Here is a 19253-nt window from a genome sequence, read left to right on the forward strand (position 1 = left end):
ATGGCCTTGCTAAGACTAGTAGCTGGTAGGGAGTAAAGTTACCTTTGATGAAACCTCTTGCAACCTTTCACTCCATCTCACATTGCCTTATAGTTGCAGTTGGGTCAAGGCTGCTAGAACAACTACTACATGTTTACCTATATTTAATTGGGGTGGCAGGTACCCTAGTGGTTGGAGCGTTGCTGGATCGAATCCCCGAGCTGACAAGGTAAAAATATGTTGTTCTGCTCCTGAACAAGGCAGTTAACCCACTGTTCCCCGGTAGGCTGTCATTGTAAAAATATTTTGTTCTTAACTGACTTGCCTAGTTAAATAAAGGTTAAACAAAAATTTAAATGAAATTGAAGGGACCCAAAATGCCCTTTGAAACCAAATCACTTTACAGCACATCACATGCTGATTTGTGTGGAACTGAGTAGTGGCAAGTGGTTTTAACAGTGCCCCCTTCAGGTCAAATATAGTAATGTTGGCATTTTGTTCAATAACGCCAGCTCTCTTGTTTACCAGTCAAGGTTACGTCCTCACCAGGGGAGAACTACTGCCCACTCTCATTGAAGCCATGTGAGTTCAAGGCCGATTTAAAAATCCCAGGACTGCAGGCATTGTTAGCAGAAAAGAGGACACCGCCATTATAGTGAATTGAAAAATGTGAATCTTCATGTACCTCCGCAATGGTTCGTTGGACAAAGTTTATGGGGAAATGAATGGCATTTTTGTAGGGTTTTTGGATAAACACCAAAAATAAGGTCTGTGGTAAACACAGGTTTTTTTCTATGAGATAATCTTCATCAGCTACACAACATTTTGTGAATTTTTACGCATTTGTGTAATTTAAAAAGCACATAACGACTTCATAATTTATAAAGATCATGTTAACTAACTGATATTATCTCATAGTACAAAGCATAAGATCTCCTAAGCCTGTGTTTACCCCATACCTTTTCAACGTTTATCTCAAAACCCTATTCTTTCCCCATAGGATGGCTGAATGAACCAGAGATAACTAATTTCCGGGCTTTAGGACTACAAGCTGACGAGCTCTATTGATTCTTCACATAGGAATGAATGGTGTCGATGGCTTTGTCCAATCATATGCAGTCTTTGGTCCTCACCCCAAAAGTAGACAGGTCTACAGATATATGATCTTAATTTGACCAGATTCTCACAGCAGATTATAATTAATAGACAGTTTTGTAGGTCAAAAAAAAAATGTTTAAGTGGAAATTACAAATTTAAGATGCCTTTTTAAACTTCGAATACACTACAAGTTTGTATTTCCTGCAATGCAAATTATGATCCTACTTCTGTACATTAATTGGGAGTGGTTGAATAAGTGACACAAAAACCACGACTCATCTAATCCAATTCATGCATAATACAGTGTTACACCAAAACCCTTTAGATAGGAGAAAGGCTGACTGCAGACTAAAACAGAAGGATCACAGTTCTTACATTGATCCTTGACTAAACAAAACACATTTTGAGGAAAGAAAATACTTAGTATTCTAAGCTATTGCAACAGTGACCAGGCGGCCAATAGGCAAAGACGATTTGTAATTTACTACATTGCAACTTTTATTCATGTGGTCATCATAGAGAGGTGCAGTCCTCTTAGAATAGATCTATGAATAGACACTCCTTCCTGTCTGGCCTGCTCAGCAAGGTGTGTCCAAACTCGAATACCAGTTATTCATCCCACGGTGGTGCGTACAGGGAGACAGTACAGGGTGGCAGTACAGGTGTGTCTCTGTGTGTGTGTGTGTGTTTCTGCATGAGTGTGTGTCTGCATGTGTGTTTACTCTGTTATTGCCTCCCTCCCTCCATCTCTCTCCCTCTCTCTCTCTCTCTCTCTCCCTCTCTGTCTTTCTCTCTGTGTTAGTTTGAATGTATACACAGTAATTTCCTCCTGATCCTGTCTGATAGGTGAGCTGCCGTTGCACAGGCAGAGCAGCTTAGGTAGCTAGAGAGCACAGAACTGAGAAGGACAGAAGATAACATCACCAACAAACATTAACAATACACAGAATAAAAAGGGAGGAGAAACACAGGAAAGAATGGATTTTCAGAGAAGAGTAAAGCGAATGCTCCAGAATGCGGAATGACCCAGTAGACACTCCGTACTGGTGAGAATATATGGACCTGGGGATCTAATGTGGCCTTTGCGGCTCTGGGACGCACAGGAAGTCGCTCTTTTCCTCAGCCTCACATTGTATGTGTGCCACCTAGGTATGTATCCTACCCATACATGGAAACACTTCTGTCAGCATGTATTCATATATGGAAATACTGATTTGAATGTGTTTAAATAGGTGAGTACTTGCGTGTTTAAGGGCATGCCTATGTTTGCCTCAGAGTGTATGATGTATGCCAATCACTTGCAGGAGAAACTTTCTTCTGGTATCAGTTGACTAACTTTGAGTATTCTCCAACATTTGCTCTGATGTGGTTTGTACTGGTGTATCAGAATAATAGTACAGTTAGACACATAGTGGTTTGTTAATTCACCAAAACTTCGATATGGAATGATGGTTTCAAGACATTCTTCTGGCAGCCAAATGTTTCTCTGTCATTCTTTCCACGCTGTAACAAAATGATTTGTGCATGCTTCATCTTGAGTGCACGCTTCATCTTGTGTACACACACACCTTTAGTTGGACTGGTGTGTCTGAGTCAGTAATTCACATTGATTGCAACACATCTTACATGATAAAACAACCGAAAGCAGGTAGCCATGTGGGTAATTCAAAACCCATCAATCAATCAATCACATGTATTTCTAAAGCCCTTTTTACATCAGCAGAGTGCTTATACTGAAACCCAGCCTAAAACTCCAAAAAGCAAGCAATGCAGATGTAGAAGCACGGTGGATAGGAAAAACTCCCTAGAAAGGCAGGAACCTAGGAAGAAACCTAGAGAGGAACCAGGCTCTGACGAGTGGCCAGTCCTCTTCTGGCTGTGAACGGTGCAGATTTTAAGAGTACATGGCCATTTAGGCCAGATTGTTCTTCAAGATGTTCAAACTTTCATAGATGACCAGAAGGGTCAAATAATAATAACAGTGGTTATAGAGGTTGCAACAGGTCAGCACCTCAGAAGTAAATGTCAGTTGGCTTTTCATAGCCAAGCATTCAGAGGTCGAAAAAGGAGGTGCGGTAGAGATAGAGAGAGAGAGAGAGGGAGAGAGAGAGAGAGAGAGAGAGAGAGAGAGAGAGAGAGAGAGAGAGAGAGAGAGAGAGAGAGAGAGAGAGAGAGAGCGAAAGAGGGAGAGGGAGAGGGAGAGGGAGAGGGAGAGGGAGGGTCGAAACAGCAGGTCCAGGACACGGTACCACGTCTGGTGAACAGGTCAGGGTTCCATAGCCGCAGGCAGAACAGCAGAAATGAAGATCTCCCCCACCTCACGAGCCTGAGTGAGCGCAAAACCTGACAATTCGAGTATAGCAAAAAAGGCCTGGCACGACGTGATGCACCCCTCATAGGGATGGCATGAGAGAGCACTAGCAAGTCAGTGACTCAGCCCCCGTAGAATGGTAAGAGACAGAGAATCCCAGTGGAGAGAGGGGAGCCGGCCAGGCAGAGACAGCAAGGGTGGTTCATCACTCCAGTGCTTTGCAGTTCACCTTTGCACCCCTGAGCCAGACTATACTCAGTCATTTGACCTACTGAAGAGATGAGTCTTCAGAAAAACTTAAAGGTCAAGACCAAGTCTGTCTCTCTCACATAGATAGGCAGACCATTCCTGCCTCCAGCTGTTTGCTTAATTATTCTAGGAACAATAAGGAGGCCTGCATGACCGTGGGGTACGTGTATGTAATGCTTCGTAGGTTAGCAGTAAAACCTTGAAATCAGCCCTAGCCTTAACAGTCAAGATTCTAGCGGCTGCATTTAGCAAAAGTAAAAGATGTTTGCAATGGTTTGAAGATGGAAAAAAGCTGCTATTGGTCCTTTACAGTTTTATTTATTTATTTTAATTTTACCCCCTTTTCTCCCCAATTTCATGGTATCCAATTGTTAGTAATTACTATCTTGTCTCATCGCTACAACTCCCATACGGGCTCGGGAGAGACGAAGGTTGAAAGCCATGCGTCCTCTGAAACACAACCCAACCAAGCCGCACTGCTTCTTAACACAGCGCGCATCCAACCCGGAAGCCAGCCGCACCAATGTGTCGGAGGAAACACTGTGCACCTAGCGACCTGGTTATCATGCACTGTGCCCAGCCTGCCACAGGAGTCGCTAGTGTGCAATGAGACAAGGATATCCCTACCGGCCAAACCCTCCCTAACCCAGGCGACGCTATGCCAATTGCGGGTCGACCCACAGATCTCCAGGTCACAGCCGGCTGCGACAGAGCCTGGGCCAAACCCAGAGTCTCTGGAGGCACAGCTAGCACTGCGATGCAGTGCCCTAGACCACTGCGCCACCCGGGAGGCCCTCCCAGTTTTATTTTGATACAACTGTACAACCATTGAGATGAATTGTCAGATCAAACAGAATATCTCTTTGTTTCTTGAGACCTAGAGCTAGCATCTCTATTTTGTCCAAGTTTAAAAGTAAAAACATTTGCCGCCATTCACTTCCATATGTCTGAAACACAGGTTGTCAAGGTAGGCAATTTTGGGGATTCACCATGTTTCATCAAAGTGTCATCTGCATAGCAGTGAAAGTTAACATTGTGTTTCCGAATGACATCCCTAAGAGGTATACACTGAGTGTCCCAAACATTAGGAACACCTGCTCTTTCCATGACAGGTGAATCCAGGTGAAAGCTATTATCCCTTATTGATGTCACTTGTGAAATCCACTTCAATCAGTGTAGACGGGGAAGAGACAGGTTAAAGAAGGACTTTTAAGCCTTGAGACAATTGAGACATGGATTGTGTATGTGTGCAGAAGTTGAATGGGCAAGACAAAAGTTTATGTGCCTTTAAACGGGGTATGGTAGTAGGTGCCAGGCGCACTGGTTTGAATGTGTGAAGAACTGCAATGCTGCTGGGTCTTCATGCTCAACAGTCTCCCGTGTGTATCAAGAATGGTCCACCACCCAAAGAACATCCAGCCGACTTGACACAACTGCGGGAAGCATTTGAGTCAACATGGGCCAGCATCCCTGTGGAAGGATTTCGTAGAGTCCATGCACTGATGAATTGAGGCTGTTCTGAGGGGAAAAGAGGGCAACTCAATATTAGGAAGGTGTTCCTAATGTTTTATACACTCAGAGAAAACAGTAGTGGTTCTTAAATGGAACTTTGAGCAACACCGAAACCATCCACATAAACGAACTGATATCTTCCTGTCAGATAAGATCTAAAGCAGGCAAGAACTTGTCCGAGTATCCAAGCTAGTTGGAAGAATTCCAATTTGGTGGAGAGCTATTTGCGTTCCAATTTTCTGGAAGCTTGCTTCAGGGCTTGGGTATTTTCTGTATATCAGGGAGCTAGTTTCTTGTGACAAATGTTTTTGTTTTTAGCAGTGTAACGGCATCTCAAATCAAATCAAATCAAAGTTTATTTCTCACATGCGCCGAATCCAACAGGTGGATTCACCTTACAGTGAAATGCTTACTTACAGGCTCTAAACAATGGTGCGAAAAAAGGTACAGTATGTGTGTGTGTGTGTCTGTAGGTTAGTAGAGAAATAAAACAGCAGTAAAAAGACATTTGAAAAAAGAGTAGCAAGCTATATACAGACACCTGTTAGTCAGGCTTATTGAGGTAGTATGTACATGTAGATATCGTTAAAGTGACTATGCATATATGATGAACAAAGAGTAGCAGAAGCGTAAAAGGAGGGGTTGGCGGGTTGTGGGACACAATGCAGATAGCCCAGTTAGCCAATGTGCGGGAGCACTGGTTGGCCATTTAGGTAGTATGTACATGAATGTATAGTTAAAGTGACTATGCATATAAGATAAACAGAGAGTAGCAGCAGCGTAAAAGAGGGGTTGAGGGAGTCACACAATGCAAATAGGCCGGGTAACGATTTGGTTACCTGTTCAGGAGTCTTATGGCTTGGGGGTAAAAACTGTTGAGAAGCCTTTTTGTCCTAGATTTGACACTCCGGCACCGCTTGCCATGCGGTAGTAGAGAGAACAGTCTATGACTGGGGTGGCTGGGGTCTTTGACAATTTTTACAGCCTTCCTCTGACACCGCCTGGTGTAGAAGTCCTGGATGGCAGGCAGCTTTGCCCTCTACCCTCTGAAGTGCCTTGCGGTCGGAGACCGAGCAATTGCCGTACCAGGCAGTGATGCAACCTGTCAGGATGCTCTCGATGTTGCAGCTGTAGAACCTTTTGAGGATCTCAGGACCCATGCCAAATCTTTTTAGTTTCCTGAGGGGGAATAGGCTTTGTCGTGCCCTCTTCATGACTGTCTTGGTGTGTTTGGAACAATCTAGTTTGTTGTTGATGTAGACACCAAGGAATTTGATGCTCTCAACCTGCTCCACTACAGTCCCGTCGATGAGAATGGAGACGTGCTCGGTGCTCCTTTTCCTGTAGTCCACAATCATCTCCTTAGTCTTGGTTACATTGAGGGATAGATTGTTGTTCTGGCACCACCCGGCCAGGTCTCTGACCTCCTCCCTATAGGCTGTCTCGTCGTTGTCGGTGATCAGGCCTACCACTGTTATGTCGTCAGCAAACTTAATGATGGTATTGGAGTCGTGCCTGGCCTGGGTGAACAGGGAGTACAGGAGAGGACTGAGCACGCACCCCTGGGGAGCTCCAGTGTTGAGGATCAGCGTGGCAGATGTGTTGCTACCTACACTCACCACCTGGTGGCGGCCTGTCAGGAAGTCCAGGGTCCAGTTGCAGTTGTTTAGTCCCAGGATCCTTAGCTTGGTGATGAATTTTGAGGGTACTATGGTGTTGAACGCTGAGCTGTAGTCAATGAACAGCATTCTCACATAGGTGTTTATTTTGTCCAGGTGGGAAAGGGCAGTGTGGAGTGCAATAGAGATTGCATCATCCGTGGATCTGTTTGGGCGGTATGCAAACTGGAGTGGGTCTAGGGTTTCTGGGATAATGGTGTTGATGTGAGCCATTACCAGCCTTTCAAAGCACTTCATGGCTACGGATGTGAGTGCTACGGGTCTGTAGTAATTTAGGCAGGTTGCCTTTGTGTTCTTGGGCACAGGAGAGGGTATTACCTCGAGGTTAAGTTTAGATCCTTGGTTAGGTGGTTAACTGATTTTTGTACTCTGGCGTCCTTGGGTAGGTGGAAGGAGTCTGGAAGGGCATTTAGGCATCTTTGGGTTGTCCGAAAATGTATAGCAAGGGTTTTAATAATCCTTGGTTGTGGTCTGAGCTAAATATTTGTTGCGATTGCAAACCTAATAAAATGCTGGTCCTATAGTCCAGGATTATGAGGAAAAACTTTTAGATCCACAGTATCTATTCCATGGGACAAAACTAAATCAAGGGTATGATTGACAATGCGTAGGTCCGAAGACATGTTGGACAAAACCCACTGAGTCGATGATGGCTCGAAAGCCTTTTGGAGTGGGTCTGTGGACTTCTCCATGTGAATATTGAAGTCACAAAAAATGTGAACATTATCTGCCATGACTACAATGTCCAATAGGAATTCAGGGAACTCGGTGAGGAATGCTGTATACGGCCCAGAAGGTCTGTAAACAGTAGCTATAGAAAGTGATTAAGAATGCTGCATAGACTTTTTTTTGTAAATTGAAATTTGCTTTCATAAATGTTAGCAACATCTCCACCTTTGCAGGATGCTCAGGGGATATGGTCACTAGTGTAACCAGGAGGAGAGGCCTCATTTAACACAGTAAATTCATCAAGCTTGAGCCATGTTTTAGTCGGGGCCAATCACATCATATGAATAGTGATTAGTTCATTGACTATGACTGCCTTTGAAGTGAGGGATCTAACATTAAGTAGTCCTATTTTGAGATGTGAGTTATTAACACGATCTCTTTCAATAATGACGACAGGAATGGGGGTCTTTATTCCAGTGAGATTGCTAAGGTGAATACCGCCATGTTCAGTTTTGCCCGACCTAGATCGAGGCACAGACAGTCTCAATGGGGAAAACTGAGCTGACTACACTGACTGTGCTGGGAACAGACTCCACTAAGCTGGCAGACTGGCTAACATCATGATGCCTGCACCCATCTCATTGTGGAGCGAGAGGAGTTAGAGACCTGTCTATGATGATAGATAAGATGAGAGCACCACTCCAGTCCGTCACTCCTCAGCAGGCCAGACTTGGTCCTGTTGGTGTTGAGTACCAGGAAGAGGGACAGTTATGTATAAAGTCTATATTTTGGTAGGGGCAAGAAACAGTTTGAGTTGTGTTATTCTGCTGTAGAGCTCATCACTCCCCATAACTGGGAGGGGGCCAGAGACAGTTACTCAATGCCAACACATCTTTCTAGTTAAGGTACACGCCAAAGTTTTGTTGCGCTTGGTGACCTCTGACTGTTTCATCCTAATATCGTCGGTGCCGACATTGATAACAATATCCCTATAACCCACACTCTTCAGACTAGCCTTTACGTCGGTAACCCTGCACCCTGGTAAACAATATATGATTGCTGGATAATTAGTTTTAAGTCTAATATTGCGGTTAATGGAGTCGCCAATGACTAGTGTTTTCAATTTGTCAGAGTGAATGGTGGGAGGCTTCGGCGGCTCAGACCCGGTAACGGGTGGAGGAGAGACCTGGAAAGTCTTGGGATCTGACTCGGGCTCTGACTCCGACTCGTTGGTTGGTGGGGAAAACCAGTTGAAAGTTTCTATCGGCTGAATGAGCGACAAATGTTGAGCATGCCGACAGCATTTCTTTCCAGAAGCCTAAAGCTTGTTTGGCAAGTTTCAAAGAAGACGAACTAAGAACAACCTGTTATTAAAGAGAGTGACGCAGAAGGTTCACAGTACCTGGAGGAACCTGTTCTATAGTATAATATATTTTTCAATTCCTAACATTTCTAACATCTTACTGGTCTCAAGACTGACTTGGACATGACTTAGGTTTCAGGCTTATAGGCGTGCACATCATTAACGACCTAGAATGGTCCCTTCACACAGACAGTGTGGTGAAGGAGGTGCAACAGCGCCTCTTCAACCACAGAAGGCTGAAGAATTTCGGCATGGCTCCTAAGACCCTCATGAAGTTCTACACATGCACCATTAAGAGCCTCCTGTCGGGATGTATCACTGCCTGGTACAGCAATTGCACCATTCGCAACCGCAGGGCTCTCCAGAGGTTGGAACGGTCAGACCAACACATCATTGGGGGCAAACGGCATGCCCTCCAGGACATCTACAGCACCTTGTGTCACAGGAAGGCCATCAAGGACCTCAGCCATAAGCCATGGCTATTTTACCCACTACCATCTAGAAGGTGAAAACAGTACAAAAGCTGGGACCGAGAGACTGATAAACTGCTTTTATCTCCAGGTCACCACTAGCCATCCTTGGCCAGCACCCTGCCCTGAACCTCACTGTTACTAGCAGGCTACCTGGTACACTAACCTGCATCTTATAAAATTGCATTTAATAATGTTTACATGCTGTACTGTTTTTCCCACTACATTGCATTCGGAAAGTATTCAGACCCCTTGACTTTTTCCCTTATTCTAAAATGGATGGGAAAAAAATGTTCCTCATCAATCTACACATAATACCCCATTGCTCTCTGAGGATGTGTTGGTATCATTCTTTATTCATGGCTGTGTTCTTAGGCAAAATTGTGAGTGAGCCCACTCCCTTGGCTGAGAAGCAACCCCACACATGAATGGTCTCAGGATGCTTTACTGTTGGCATGACACAGGACTGATGGAAGCCTTCTTCACAACAATTGAACCGCTCTCCTTGAAGTTCTTGATGATCTGATAAATGGTTGATTTAGGTGCAATCTTACTGGCAGCATTATCCTTGCCTGTGAAGCCCTTTTTGTGCAAAGCAATGATGACGGCACGTGTTTCCTTGCAGGTAAACATGGTTGACAGAGGAAGAACAATAATTCCAAGCACCACCCTCCTTTGGAAGCTTACAGTCTGTTATTCGAATTCAATCAGCATGACAGAGGGATCTCCAGCCTTGTCCTCGTCAACACTCACACCTGTGTTAACGAGAGAATCACTGACATGATGTCAGCTGGTCCTTTTGTGGCAGGGCTGAAATGCAGTGGAAATGTTTTTTGGAGATTCATTGCATTTGCATGGCAAAGAGGGAAAGAGGCAATTAATTGCAATTCATCTGATCACTCTTCATAACATTCTGGTTTATATGCAAATTGCCATCATACAAACTGAGGCAGCAGACTTTGTGAAAATTAATATTGTGTCATTCTCAAAACTTTTGGCCACGACTGTACATATGAGATGAGTAATGCAAAATATGTAAACATTATTAAAGTGACTAGTGTTACAATTATTAAAGTGGCCAGTGATTTCATGTCTATGTATATAGGGCAGCAACCTCTACTTTGCTAGTGATGGCTATTTAACAGTCTGATGGCCTTGAGACAGAAGCTGTTTTTCAGTCTCTCTTGTACTGACCTAGCCTTCTGGATGATAACAGGGTGAACAGGCAGTGGCTTGTGTGGTGGTTGTCCTTGATGATCTTTTTGGCATTCCTGTGACATCGGGTGCCGTAGGTGTCCTGGAGGGCAGGTAGTTTGCGATGGGCAGTCTGCACCACCCTCTGCCTGCAATGGCAGGCAGTCAAGTTTCCATACCAGGCGGTGATACAGCCCGACAGGATGCTCTCAATTGTGCATCTGTAAAAGTTTTTGAGGGTTTTAGGTGCAAAGCCAAATTTCTTCAGCCTCTTGAGGTTAAAAAGGTACTGTTGCGCCTTCTTCGGCACACTGACTCTGCTGTTTCCTGAAGTCCACGATCATCTCCTTTGTTTTGTTGATGTTGGGCGAGAGGTTATTTACCTGGCACCACACTCCCAGGGCCCTCACCTCCTCGATGTCTCGTCATTGTTGGTAATCAAGCCTACTACTGTTGTGACGCCTGCAAACTTGATGATTGAGTTGGAGGCGTGCGTGGTCACGCGGTCATGGGTGAACAGGGAGTACAGGAGGGGGCTAAGCATGCATTCTTGTGGGGCCCCATTGTTGAGGATCAGCGAAGTGGAGGTGTTGTTTCCTACCTTCACCACCCAGGGGCGGCCTGTCAGGAAGTCCAGGACCCAGTTTCACAGGGCGGGGTTCAGACCCAGGTCCTTAAGCATAATGATTCTTGGAGGGTACTATGGTGGGGCGGCAGGGTAGCCTAGTGGTTAGAGTGTTGGACTAGTAACTAGAAGGTTACCCCCCGAGCTGACAAGGTACAAATCTGTCGTTCTGCCCCTGAACAGGCAGTTAACCCACTGTTCCTAGGCTGTCATTGAAAATAAGAATTTGTTCTTATAAAAAATGGTGTTGAATGTTGAGCAATGAACAACATTCTTACATAGGTATTCCTCTTGTCCAGATGGGATAGGGCAATGCGATGGTGATTGCATCGTCTGTGGATCTATTACCGCCCGGTAAGCACATTTTAGTGGGTCTAGGGTGTCAGGTAAGGTAGAGGTGATATGATCCTTGACTAGTCTCTCAAAGCACATCATGATGACAGCAACCCCATCAGTATGAAATAGGCCAATATAAATGTAAAAGTCTGTTTGGAATAATATGTTCAATAACACATCAGTGTGTGGGTCATAATATATTGATTTATCTGATTCTAAAATACAAATCATATATATCAAAGTTCTCTCTATCATACATTAACCAGCACTGTTCCTCTCTTTCCCTTCCTCCCTCCACTATGTCCTTCCTCTGGCAGCTGGAGCCATCTCCATACGGTCTCCTCAGCATAGTCTGACCAGGCCTGTCCAACAGGATGTATTGTTCTCTGTGGACATCTCCTGTGTTGGGACTCCCACCATACAGTGGACCTTTATGTCTGGCAGGGTGAGCAGAGACATTGGGGCGTGGCAACCTGGTGGGTATACCAATGTATCAGAGGACTACATGGACAGAGTCCACACATACACTAATGGATCTATGGGACTGTCGGACCTACGTATTCAGGACACCGGCTTCTACGTGATCACTGTGACTGAACTGTCCGGGAGCAGCAAAGATGAAGGATTTGTCTTGAAGGTGGAAGGTGAGTGAATAGTGGGCGCAGGCCTGTATCACAATGTGGCATTTTGCTTTAGGCTACAGTGTTAGTGTTTCATCATAGCGGACATTTACAAGAACCCCTATATGGAACTGTTTTCCTCTCAGTCCTGGAGACGGTTTCTGTAGCGGCCTTATGGTGTTAATGAACAGTATCTTTACAAGTAGTTCAGTACAAGTGACCTTCATTTCTGAGTAAGCTAGTTAGTGGAAGTGAGAATGAACATGGTGTGTTGTAGAGGTTCTGTATGAGGACCTCCAGTACCTGGCAGTGTTTGCTGTAGGGCTGGCCTCCCTGGCTGGCTTCCTCATGGTCTCCATGTGGCTCATGGACAAAGCCTACTGCCGGATCAAGGCATGGAGAAAGAGGCAGCAGATGCCAGGTAAATTATTTTAGAATGCTTTTTTGTGTAATAGATACATTTAGTAATTCAACAACTCAAGTTTAATTGTTCTTGTGTGTACATGGTTTGTGTGTCATTGAATCTCCTGTTTTTCTCTCCAGAGAATGATGTAACAGACCTGCAACCTCTCTGATTTGAAGATCTATGAGACAGCCAGATGACACTGCCCAACAATCAATCTGAGCTAAAATTAAAGACTCATGTTAAGCGTCCACAGCATGTAAATATGACCAGTTTACTGATTCCAGGAACAGATGAAGGATTGTCAACCTTATGTGCCTCAAGACTAGCTGCATGTATTATTTTACTGTACACACAACAGCTGATATTAGTCCATGCTATTTTATGTAAGGAAACACACTGACAAGCGGAAACAAATAATATATTTATTTTCACTTTCTTACTGTAACAACATTTGAAATATATATTTTTTACATTGACACGGGTAAGTCAAATGTCCAAGCAATTATACTAACATCAATGCATGATTTCAACAAAAGTGGACCAAGTTTGTTTTCTATGTGCTGAATCCTATCAGAGACAGCAAGAGAGAGAGTGTGATAGTGGCCAGACCTAAGGACAGGGGGTGAGGGCAGCCATGAGAAGCTCCATCTTGTAGACAAAGTTGCGTCCCTCCATCTTACTCCAGTGGACCTCCTTGTAGGGCCCTCGCAGGTGGTTCCACTTCCCATCCTGGATGACGTCAGACTTGGGCAGCTCCTTGCTCTGGCTGCGTGGGAACTGGACCAGGACCTTACAGCCACTCTCTGGACCATTACGCACTGGAGAAGATGCATCACATTCATTTGGACAAATGTTATCATTATCTTATACATTTCAGTCATTCCAATCATTATATTAGTTTTCAGACTAAATTAGTTGTTTAAGGTGTATAACATCCAATATGCCAGATTGATTGATTGATTGAAGGCGGTACCTGAGATGGCGTATTCCCCGTTGGAGGAGGCGACGGTGATGGCCGAGGCATTACCGATGCTCTCCACAGAGCCCAGGCCCACATGGTTACTGAAGCTCAGAACATGCCAACCCATCACCTTAGCCAGCTGCTGTACCGCATGGACCTGGTGCTGCGACATCTGTAGTACCAGGGGAGAGACACAGGGGACACTGTTACTCACACTGGTTCAGAAAGGCAGCTACAAAAAGGCTACATCAATACTTTGAAATTGATTTGAATAAAAGTTTCCCTGGAGCAATAAGCCAAGTGAAGAACTAGGTCTAGCAAATGTTATGCACTTTAGAATATATAGCTGGCTTCTAGCTATACTTGAGTGTAATACAGGGTACATAAACAGCAGTTGGCGGTGATGTGACAGCAGTCAGTGTGTCCCTTGACCTGGGAGAGAAGGAAGTCCTGCAGCTCCTGTTCCTGGTGAGAGAGTGTGATGACACGGCCGTCCCTGTGCACCACTCGTATCTGCTCAACCCCTATGTTCAGCTGCAGCTGGATAGACCTGCACACACCCACACAGAAGGTCATGGAACATTCTTTCTCCATGGTCAAAGTTTATTGCTAGACAATACTTTTTATTTCTACCGAATGTTGAAAAAGCTGAATAATTGCCCAATTAAATTGGTGGTAATTCATTAAGGTGAAACCTCTTCTTCTGTTATTACAGCAAGGAACCTAACTTTTCCCCCTTTAATTTATTCTCACTGTATATTGAGGCCGTATTACAACCGGCCGTGATTTGGAGTCTCATAGGACGGCGCACCATTGGCCCAGCGTCAGCTAGGTTTGGCCGGTGTAGGCCGTTATTGTAAATAAGATATATTTCTTAACCAACTTGCCTAGAAGATATGTTGACACTTCCTGGCCCAGAAGTATATTCTCTAAACACTGTCCCTTAAACCATGTAGAAAGAGTACTCTCTGCCTCTGTTGCTCTGGCCTAGCCAATCCTCCTGGCTTTAACAGTACTCTGCCTCTGTTGCTCTGGCCTAGCCAGTCCTCCTGGCTTTAACAGTACTCTGCCCCTGTTGCTCTGGCCTAGCCAGTCCTCCTGGCTTTAACAGTACTCTGCCTCTGTTGCTCTGGCTTGGCTCCTGCTCCACTTACTTGCAGATCTGCTCGTAACCCTGGGAGGTGATGAGGACTTTGACACTGGACTCGTACACGTCGTTGATGTTGGACCAGTGGGCCTGGATCTGGGGGTCTTCTATACGGCTGGCCAGGCTGTCGATGGTCCGCGCCGTCCTGAAACAGACACGAGTGGTGGACTTGCAGTCAATGTCGATTTGCTGTCCTGTACAATGTTTATTCAGTAACATATTGTTTCATTGTGCAAACATTTTCATGATTTGTGATGCCAAAAAAAGATAAGGGGTGCTTTGAGTGAAACAACAAGCCTGACAAAAGAATATTATTAAAAAATAAAACAGTATGACAGTATGAGCTTATCATTTATGTGGTGTTTTTGTGCCTACCTGCTGCGTAGGAAGATGTGTTTGGCCTGTTTGATGATCTTCTCCAGTAGGCCCTCATTCTGCTGCAGGTTGGAGATCTCAGCCTTGTCATAGGCCATGGGCCCTGCCATACGCTGCCTTTTGTGGCCAAAGGGGGCACTAGCCGGATGGGGCATCACTATCGAACTCAGGGTCTGCTTGTGGAACTGTGGGTGGGAAGGGCGGGGCATTTATATTGATCAATATGTATCACAGTTCACACAATCAGCATTGATACACACATGTGCATTTGTACAAGATGAAATAAAACAAGGGGGGCTTAGTTTGGTCAGTATCTGTCTGAGTACGTCTTTGGTCAACAATATAATTACTAGATGGCCAGGTTCAATTTAGTTCCAGAATTCTCCACCCAGAAAGACTGGCGGACCCACCTCTCTCATGAGTTGGTGCAGGTTGTGTTCTAAAACGTAGAGGTGGTCGTCGGGTTTAGGTTTCTCTGGTGACGCCCTCTGGTTCTTCTTCTCTCCAGTGGAGTGACACAGAGAAATGGACAACTGAAGACCTGCAGGGAGGATAGACAACCTTAATAGTGGTGTAATACAGAAATCTCTTAAGAGTAGGACTCTGCACAGCTGACGAGGGGTGAATAACAGCAAAATAACAGCTACTGCATCTCTGGACACTTAGAACGCACTACTTCAGGTAACAGACAACAACAACAACAAAAAAATGATTTTGCAAAATGCATGGTTTCATGGAGTATTAATTTTCCATAGGCTACAATAACTCTCCTAAAAGCATTGTGAAGTGTCCTCACCTGGGAAGGGTTGAGAAATGATCTGGTTCTTGACAACGATGTGGGGGATCTGGGACTTGATCTGAACCGCCTCCCGGGACAGCTGGGCAAAAATCTCCTTACAGAGCAGCACATTCTGGGCAGCTTCCAGCTTCACATGCCACGGCTGAGTGCCTGCTTTAGCTTTAGGCTGCCTCCTGAACAGACTCACAGTGCCTAGGTCACCTATGTCAGGGGCTTGTTTCTGGATTGAAACCTGGAAGACAACACAATGTTTGAGAGGCCAGGCCGAACATCAACATTATCACAATGAGGTATGTTCCCTGAGCAGTATCTACTCACTTTGATGTAAGCTGATCCCTCCAGATCACTGGGGATCTGGACGTTCAGTGGACAGTAATCCTCTGGGAGCTTCTTGTCCAGGTCGATGTCCGTGTTCTTTATCACCTCAAAGGTGCCGGCATGAGGAAACAAGGATCCTGCAGAGAGATACATGGCATTAGAAATTAGCTATATAATGTCATAAAAACAATGAATGTGCAGAAGGTGGTAAATACTGCAATGACACTAAATGAGACATTTGAGCAGAGTTAACACCTCCACACCTGCGCTCCTGTAGCTGAGGTCTCCCAGGATCTTGTCTCCTACTTTGCGTAGTTTCCACTGCGAGCGGAGCCGCAGCAGCTCTGAGTTGAAGTCTCTCTGTCTCCTGTTCTCCTGGTTCTCTGCCACTGACTTGCTTAGTTTATCTGCCCCCTTCAGGAGCAGCTGAGCTGCTGTGGCCAAAGACTTCTTCTTACTGATGAGCTGGAACACCTGTGGCGTCTATAGTAAGGAGTGAGGTAGGGAGGTCAGGGGAGAGAGAGAGTGAGGTAATAGGTTCATGTCAAATAGTCCAGTGGCTTCATCTCCTTCATCTGCAGTGACCTCAAAACACAGGATAGATCAAAGTAAGCAATATGTTGGATGTGTATTGTGTACCAGGAATTAGCTTTCATTATCAGTTTAGTTATACCACGTCAGTGCAAATGAAGACAGAATGAAGAAAGAACCACTTAAGACTACTGAGATGCATTGAAAAGATTGAAGTCCTGAGTAAAGCCACTTAGCTAGGCCTACCTTTCCAGCTGAGGGGTCCTGGGACACTGGGTCCAGGGCCATGTACTTCTTCTCCTTGACTACGCTGAGGACGTCGTATAGCACACACATCTCTGTCAGGGAGCTGCGGAGGTTGTTACGCACAGAGTCCCAGGGCCACAAGGACGGCTGGAACTTCACTGTGGCTGGAAGGAGGAGGAGCAAGTATCAATCAACCATTCTGTTCAGATCAACTCCCTACAGAGCTCTTAATAGAAATCATAAGTGTTACTTCAGATTTGGGCCGGGTACATACCAGTATTGCGATACTCATTAGTATTGTGGCAAGGAAACAAAACACGAAGCGGATTTAACTTTTTAGGAAAACAGACCTAATGTTGGAAACAAATGTCAATGTTGTCATCCAGTCATATTTATTTATTTTCCAAGCTATAGCACACAATGTTTTACAGACAGCAGGTTTTCAAAGGACCAAATAGTTAGTTCTGCTTTGTGTTTTCATTTTTGCCATGGAAAAAATATTGTGCTATTGGCATCATTGCAGCCCTGCTACAGATGTCTATCAGATGGTCTCAGGAACACAAGGTTTTTCGATAACTCTCCAAGGCAGAAATAATACCTTTACAGTCAATTAATGAAGCTGGTGTAGACTGTCGTGGAAATTCAGTAGAGAGAGAAATTTGGTCATTTCTTCAAACAATCATCTTTATTTAATATCAATTAATTATTGCAATAATGAGGCTGGTCGACCCCCCCACCCTTGAGTGTTGGACCAAGTAACCTAACCTTCACACATATGCAGAGTACTTTATATTGCTGACACTAACAATGCTCAGCCATGGTTGGTTCAACCCCCCTCATGCAGACCAAAGCGCATCATAAGCCACTCTGGGTTCATCCTGTCGTTATCTGCATGTGGGTTGTTGTCTTAACCCAAACCCTGGCTTAGTTTCCTAGATGCAAAGATGATTTTGAGACAATGAGGGATTGTTCTACTCCTAAGCAATCTCTAGGAAAAACACATTATTGTCTATGCAATGCTGTCTTTAACTCATTTGTCAGCTCAAGCCATCTCTGCAGGGAACTAGAGTGGAGACCATAAAAACACAAATATCCTCATATTCGTTAAGTATTAATATCAAACAAAATCAGGTAAATGTGTAATTTTTCTATCACAAGACAAAAACTGAATGTGTCCATGGGGTGACATACCTTCATCCTCCTCTGGCTCTTGCTTCCCCCACTCCTGGGGGTCCCTGGGCTCTGTTTCCACCCCCTCTTCATCAGAGTCTGATCCCTGGCCAAAGTCGATCCTCTGGGCTAGCTTGGCCAGGTTCTGGGACATAGACAAGGGAGGGACATATGTCTCCATGCCATCCAAAGACACCTCCTGGACCTGCTTCTCGCAGGACGACTCGATGCTGACACGCACTGCTGGACCACTACCCGACATGTTGATGGCAAAGAGGAGTCCCACCTAAAGCAAAACCATTCTAATCACTACATTTTACCTACCATAACTATGATGATCACAGACCATGGGCAAGTTTAGACAAATAAGGAGCTAGCTAAAAAGACTACAGCTATCCATGTAGAAAATATAGTTAGCTAACTTAGCTAGTTGGCAATGAGTGATGCTAGGCATTGTCATATACTGTAGCTAGTTAAGTTTAGCATTGGCTAACAACTAGCTAAACAAAGCAAACAAGCCAGTCCGATTAGCCTAGTATAAAATCCAGCTCCCTAATGCAGATTACAATTAGATACAAGTGGAATACAATGTATGTTATACAAACGATTTTCAACAGAATGTAAGATAGATAGATAACTAGCTATATATAAATATAGCTCACCGTTAAGAAAAAGGCGACTTTTGCAATGTCTTCTTCGTGTGTACTGTCCTGGAAACCTACCACTGGTCGTGGGCTATGCTGCCACCTACAGTGCATTTCAGTGTACAATATGGGTACGTCCCACACATACAGTGTGTTCAGGCAATTTTGTGTTTAATAACTGATAAAGAAAACAATTTCGTCAAGTATTTTGTTTATTAATGGTCCAATGCAGCAGTGTTTAACTCAATATCAAATCAAAAGTCAATTTTATCTCAACAAAGAATCTATCAGCAAAGTCAGAGCTAGTAAGAGGGAAAAAAGTAAGGTGTGAGTGTTAGTTCACAAAAGGCATTTTGGGGGCAGGGTCAGGAAGGGGTGCGAGAGGGGTGCTGTGTGATTATTTAAAAGACTCTTTGAAGAGGTAGTGTTCAGATGTTTTTGGAAGAGGGGCAGGGACTCTGCTGTCTTAGCTTTAGTGGAAACTGGTTCCACCATTGGGGTGCCAGGAAAGAGAAGAGCTTGGACTGGACTGAGCGGGTGCTGCCCTTTCG

General features: G+C 44.6%; 2 protein-coding genes across 2 annotated transcripts; one reads left to right on the plus strand and one right to left on the minus strand.

Annotated features, from left to right (window-relative positions):
* Positions 1–1708: 1708 nt before the first annotated feature.
* LOC110504085 (V-set and transmembrane domain-containing protein 5) lies at positions 1709–13041 on the plus strand. The gene is made up of 4 exons (XM_021582907.2): positions 1709–2226; positions 11803–12129; positions 12383–12526; positions 12649–13041. The coding sequence occupies exons 1-4, from the start codon at positions 2151–2153 to the stop codon at positions 12678–12680; spliced, it is 579 nt and encodes a 192-aa protein (XP_021438582.2). The 5' UTR covers positions 1709–2150; the 3' UTR covers positions 12681–13041.
* On the minus strand, positions 12920–18803 carry med17 (mediator complex subunit 17). Its single transcript, XM_021582906.2, has 12 exons — positions 18721–18803; positions 18080–18344; positions 16889–17052; positions 16375–16594; positions 16112–16248; positions 15791–16025; positions 15405–15535; positions 14995–15179; positions 14627–14764; positions 13905–14022; positions 13485–13644; positions 12920–13329 (listed from the first exon to the last, which is right to left on the minus strand). The coding sequence occupies exons 2-12, from the start codon at positions 18318–18320 to the stop codon at positions 13121–13123; spliced, it is 1938 nt and encodes a 645-aa protein (XP_021438581.1). The 5' UTR covers positions 18321–18344; positions 18721–18803; the 3' UTR covers positions 12920–13120.
* Positions 18804–19253: the final 450 nt, after the last annotated feature.

The sequence above is a fragment of the Oncorhynchus mykiss genome, chromosome 24, assembly GCF_013265735.2.
Source record: "Oncorhynchus mykiss isolate Arlee chromosome 24, USDA_OmykA_1.1, whole genome shotgun sequence".
Classification (NCBI taxonomy): Eukaryota; Metazoa; Chordata; class Actinopteri; order Salmoniformes; family Salmonidae; genus Oncorhynchus; species Oncorhynchus mykiss.

Excerpts from the sequence above, each read along its gene's own strand:
- med17 (XM_021582906.2), bottom strand. The coding sequence starts at position 18,320 with ATGTCGGGTAGTGGTCCAGCAGTGCGTGTCAGCATCGAGTCGTCCTGC. Across the intron at positions 16,595-16,888 it reads AGGACCCCTCAGCTGGAAAG|ACGCCACAGGTGTTCCAGCT; the intron begins GTAGGCCTAGCT and ends TCCTTACTATAG. Across the intron at positions 13,330-13,484 it reads CGGGGAATACGCCATCTCAG|TGCGTAATGGTCCAGAGAGT; the intron begins GTACCGCCTTCA and ends CATCTTCTCCAG.
- LOC110504085 (XM_021582907.2), top strand. The coding sequence starts at position 2,151 with ATGTGGCCTTTGCGGCTCTGGGACGCACAGGAAGTCGCTCTTTTCCTC. Across the intron at positions 12,130-12,382 it reads ATTTGTCTTGAAGGTGGAAG|AGGTTCTGTATGAGGACCTC; the intron begins GTGAGTGAATAG and ends GGTGTGTTGTAG. Across the intron at positions 12,527-12,648 it reads AAAGAGGCAGCAGATGCCAG|AGAATGATGTAACAGACCTG; the intron begins GTAAATTATTTT and ends TTTTCTCTCCAG.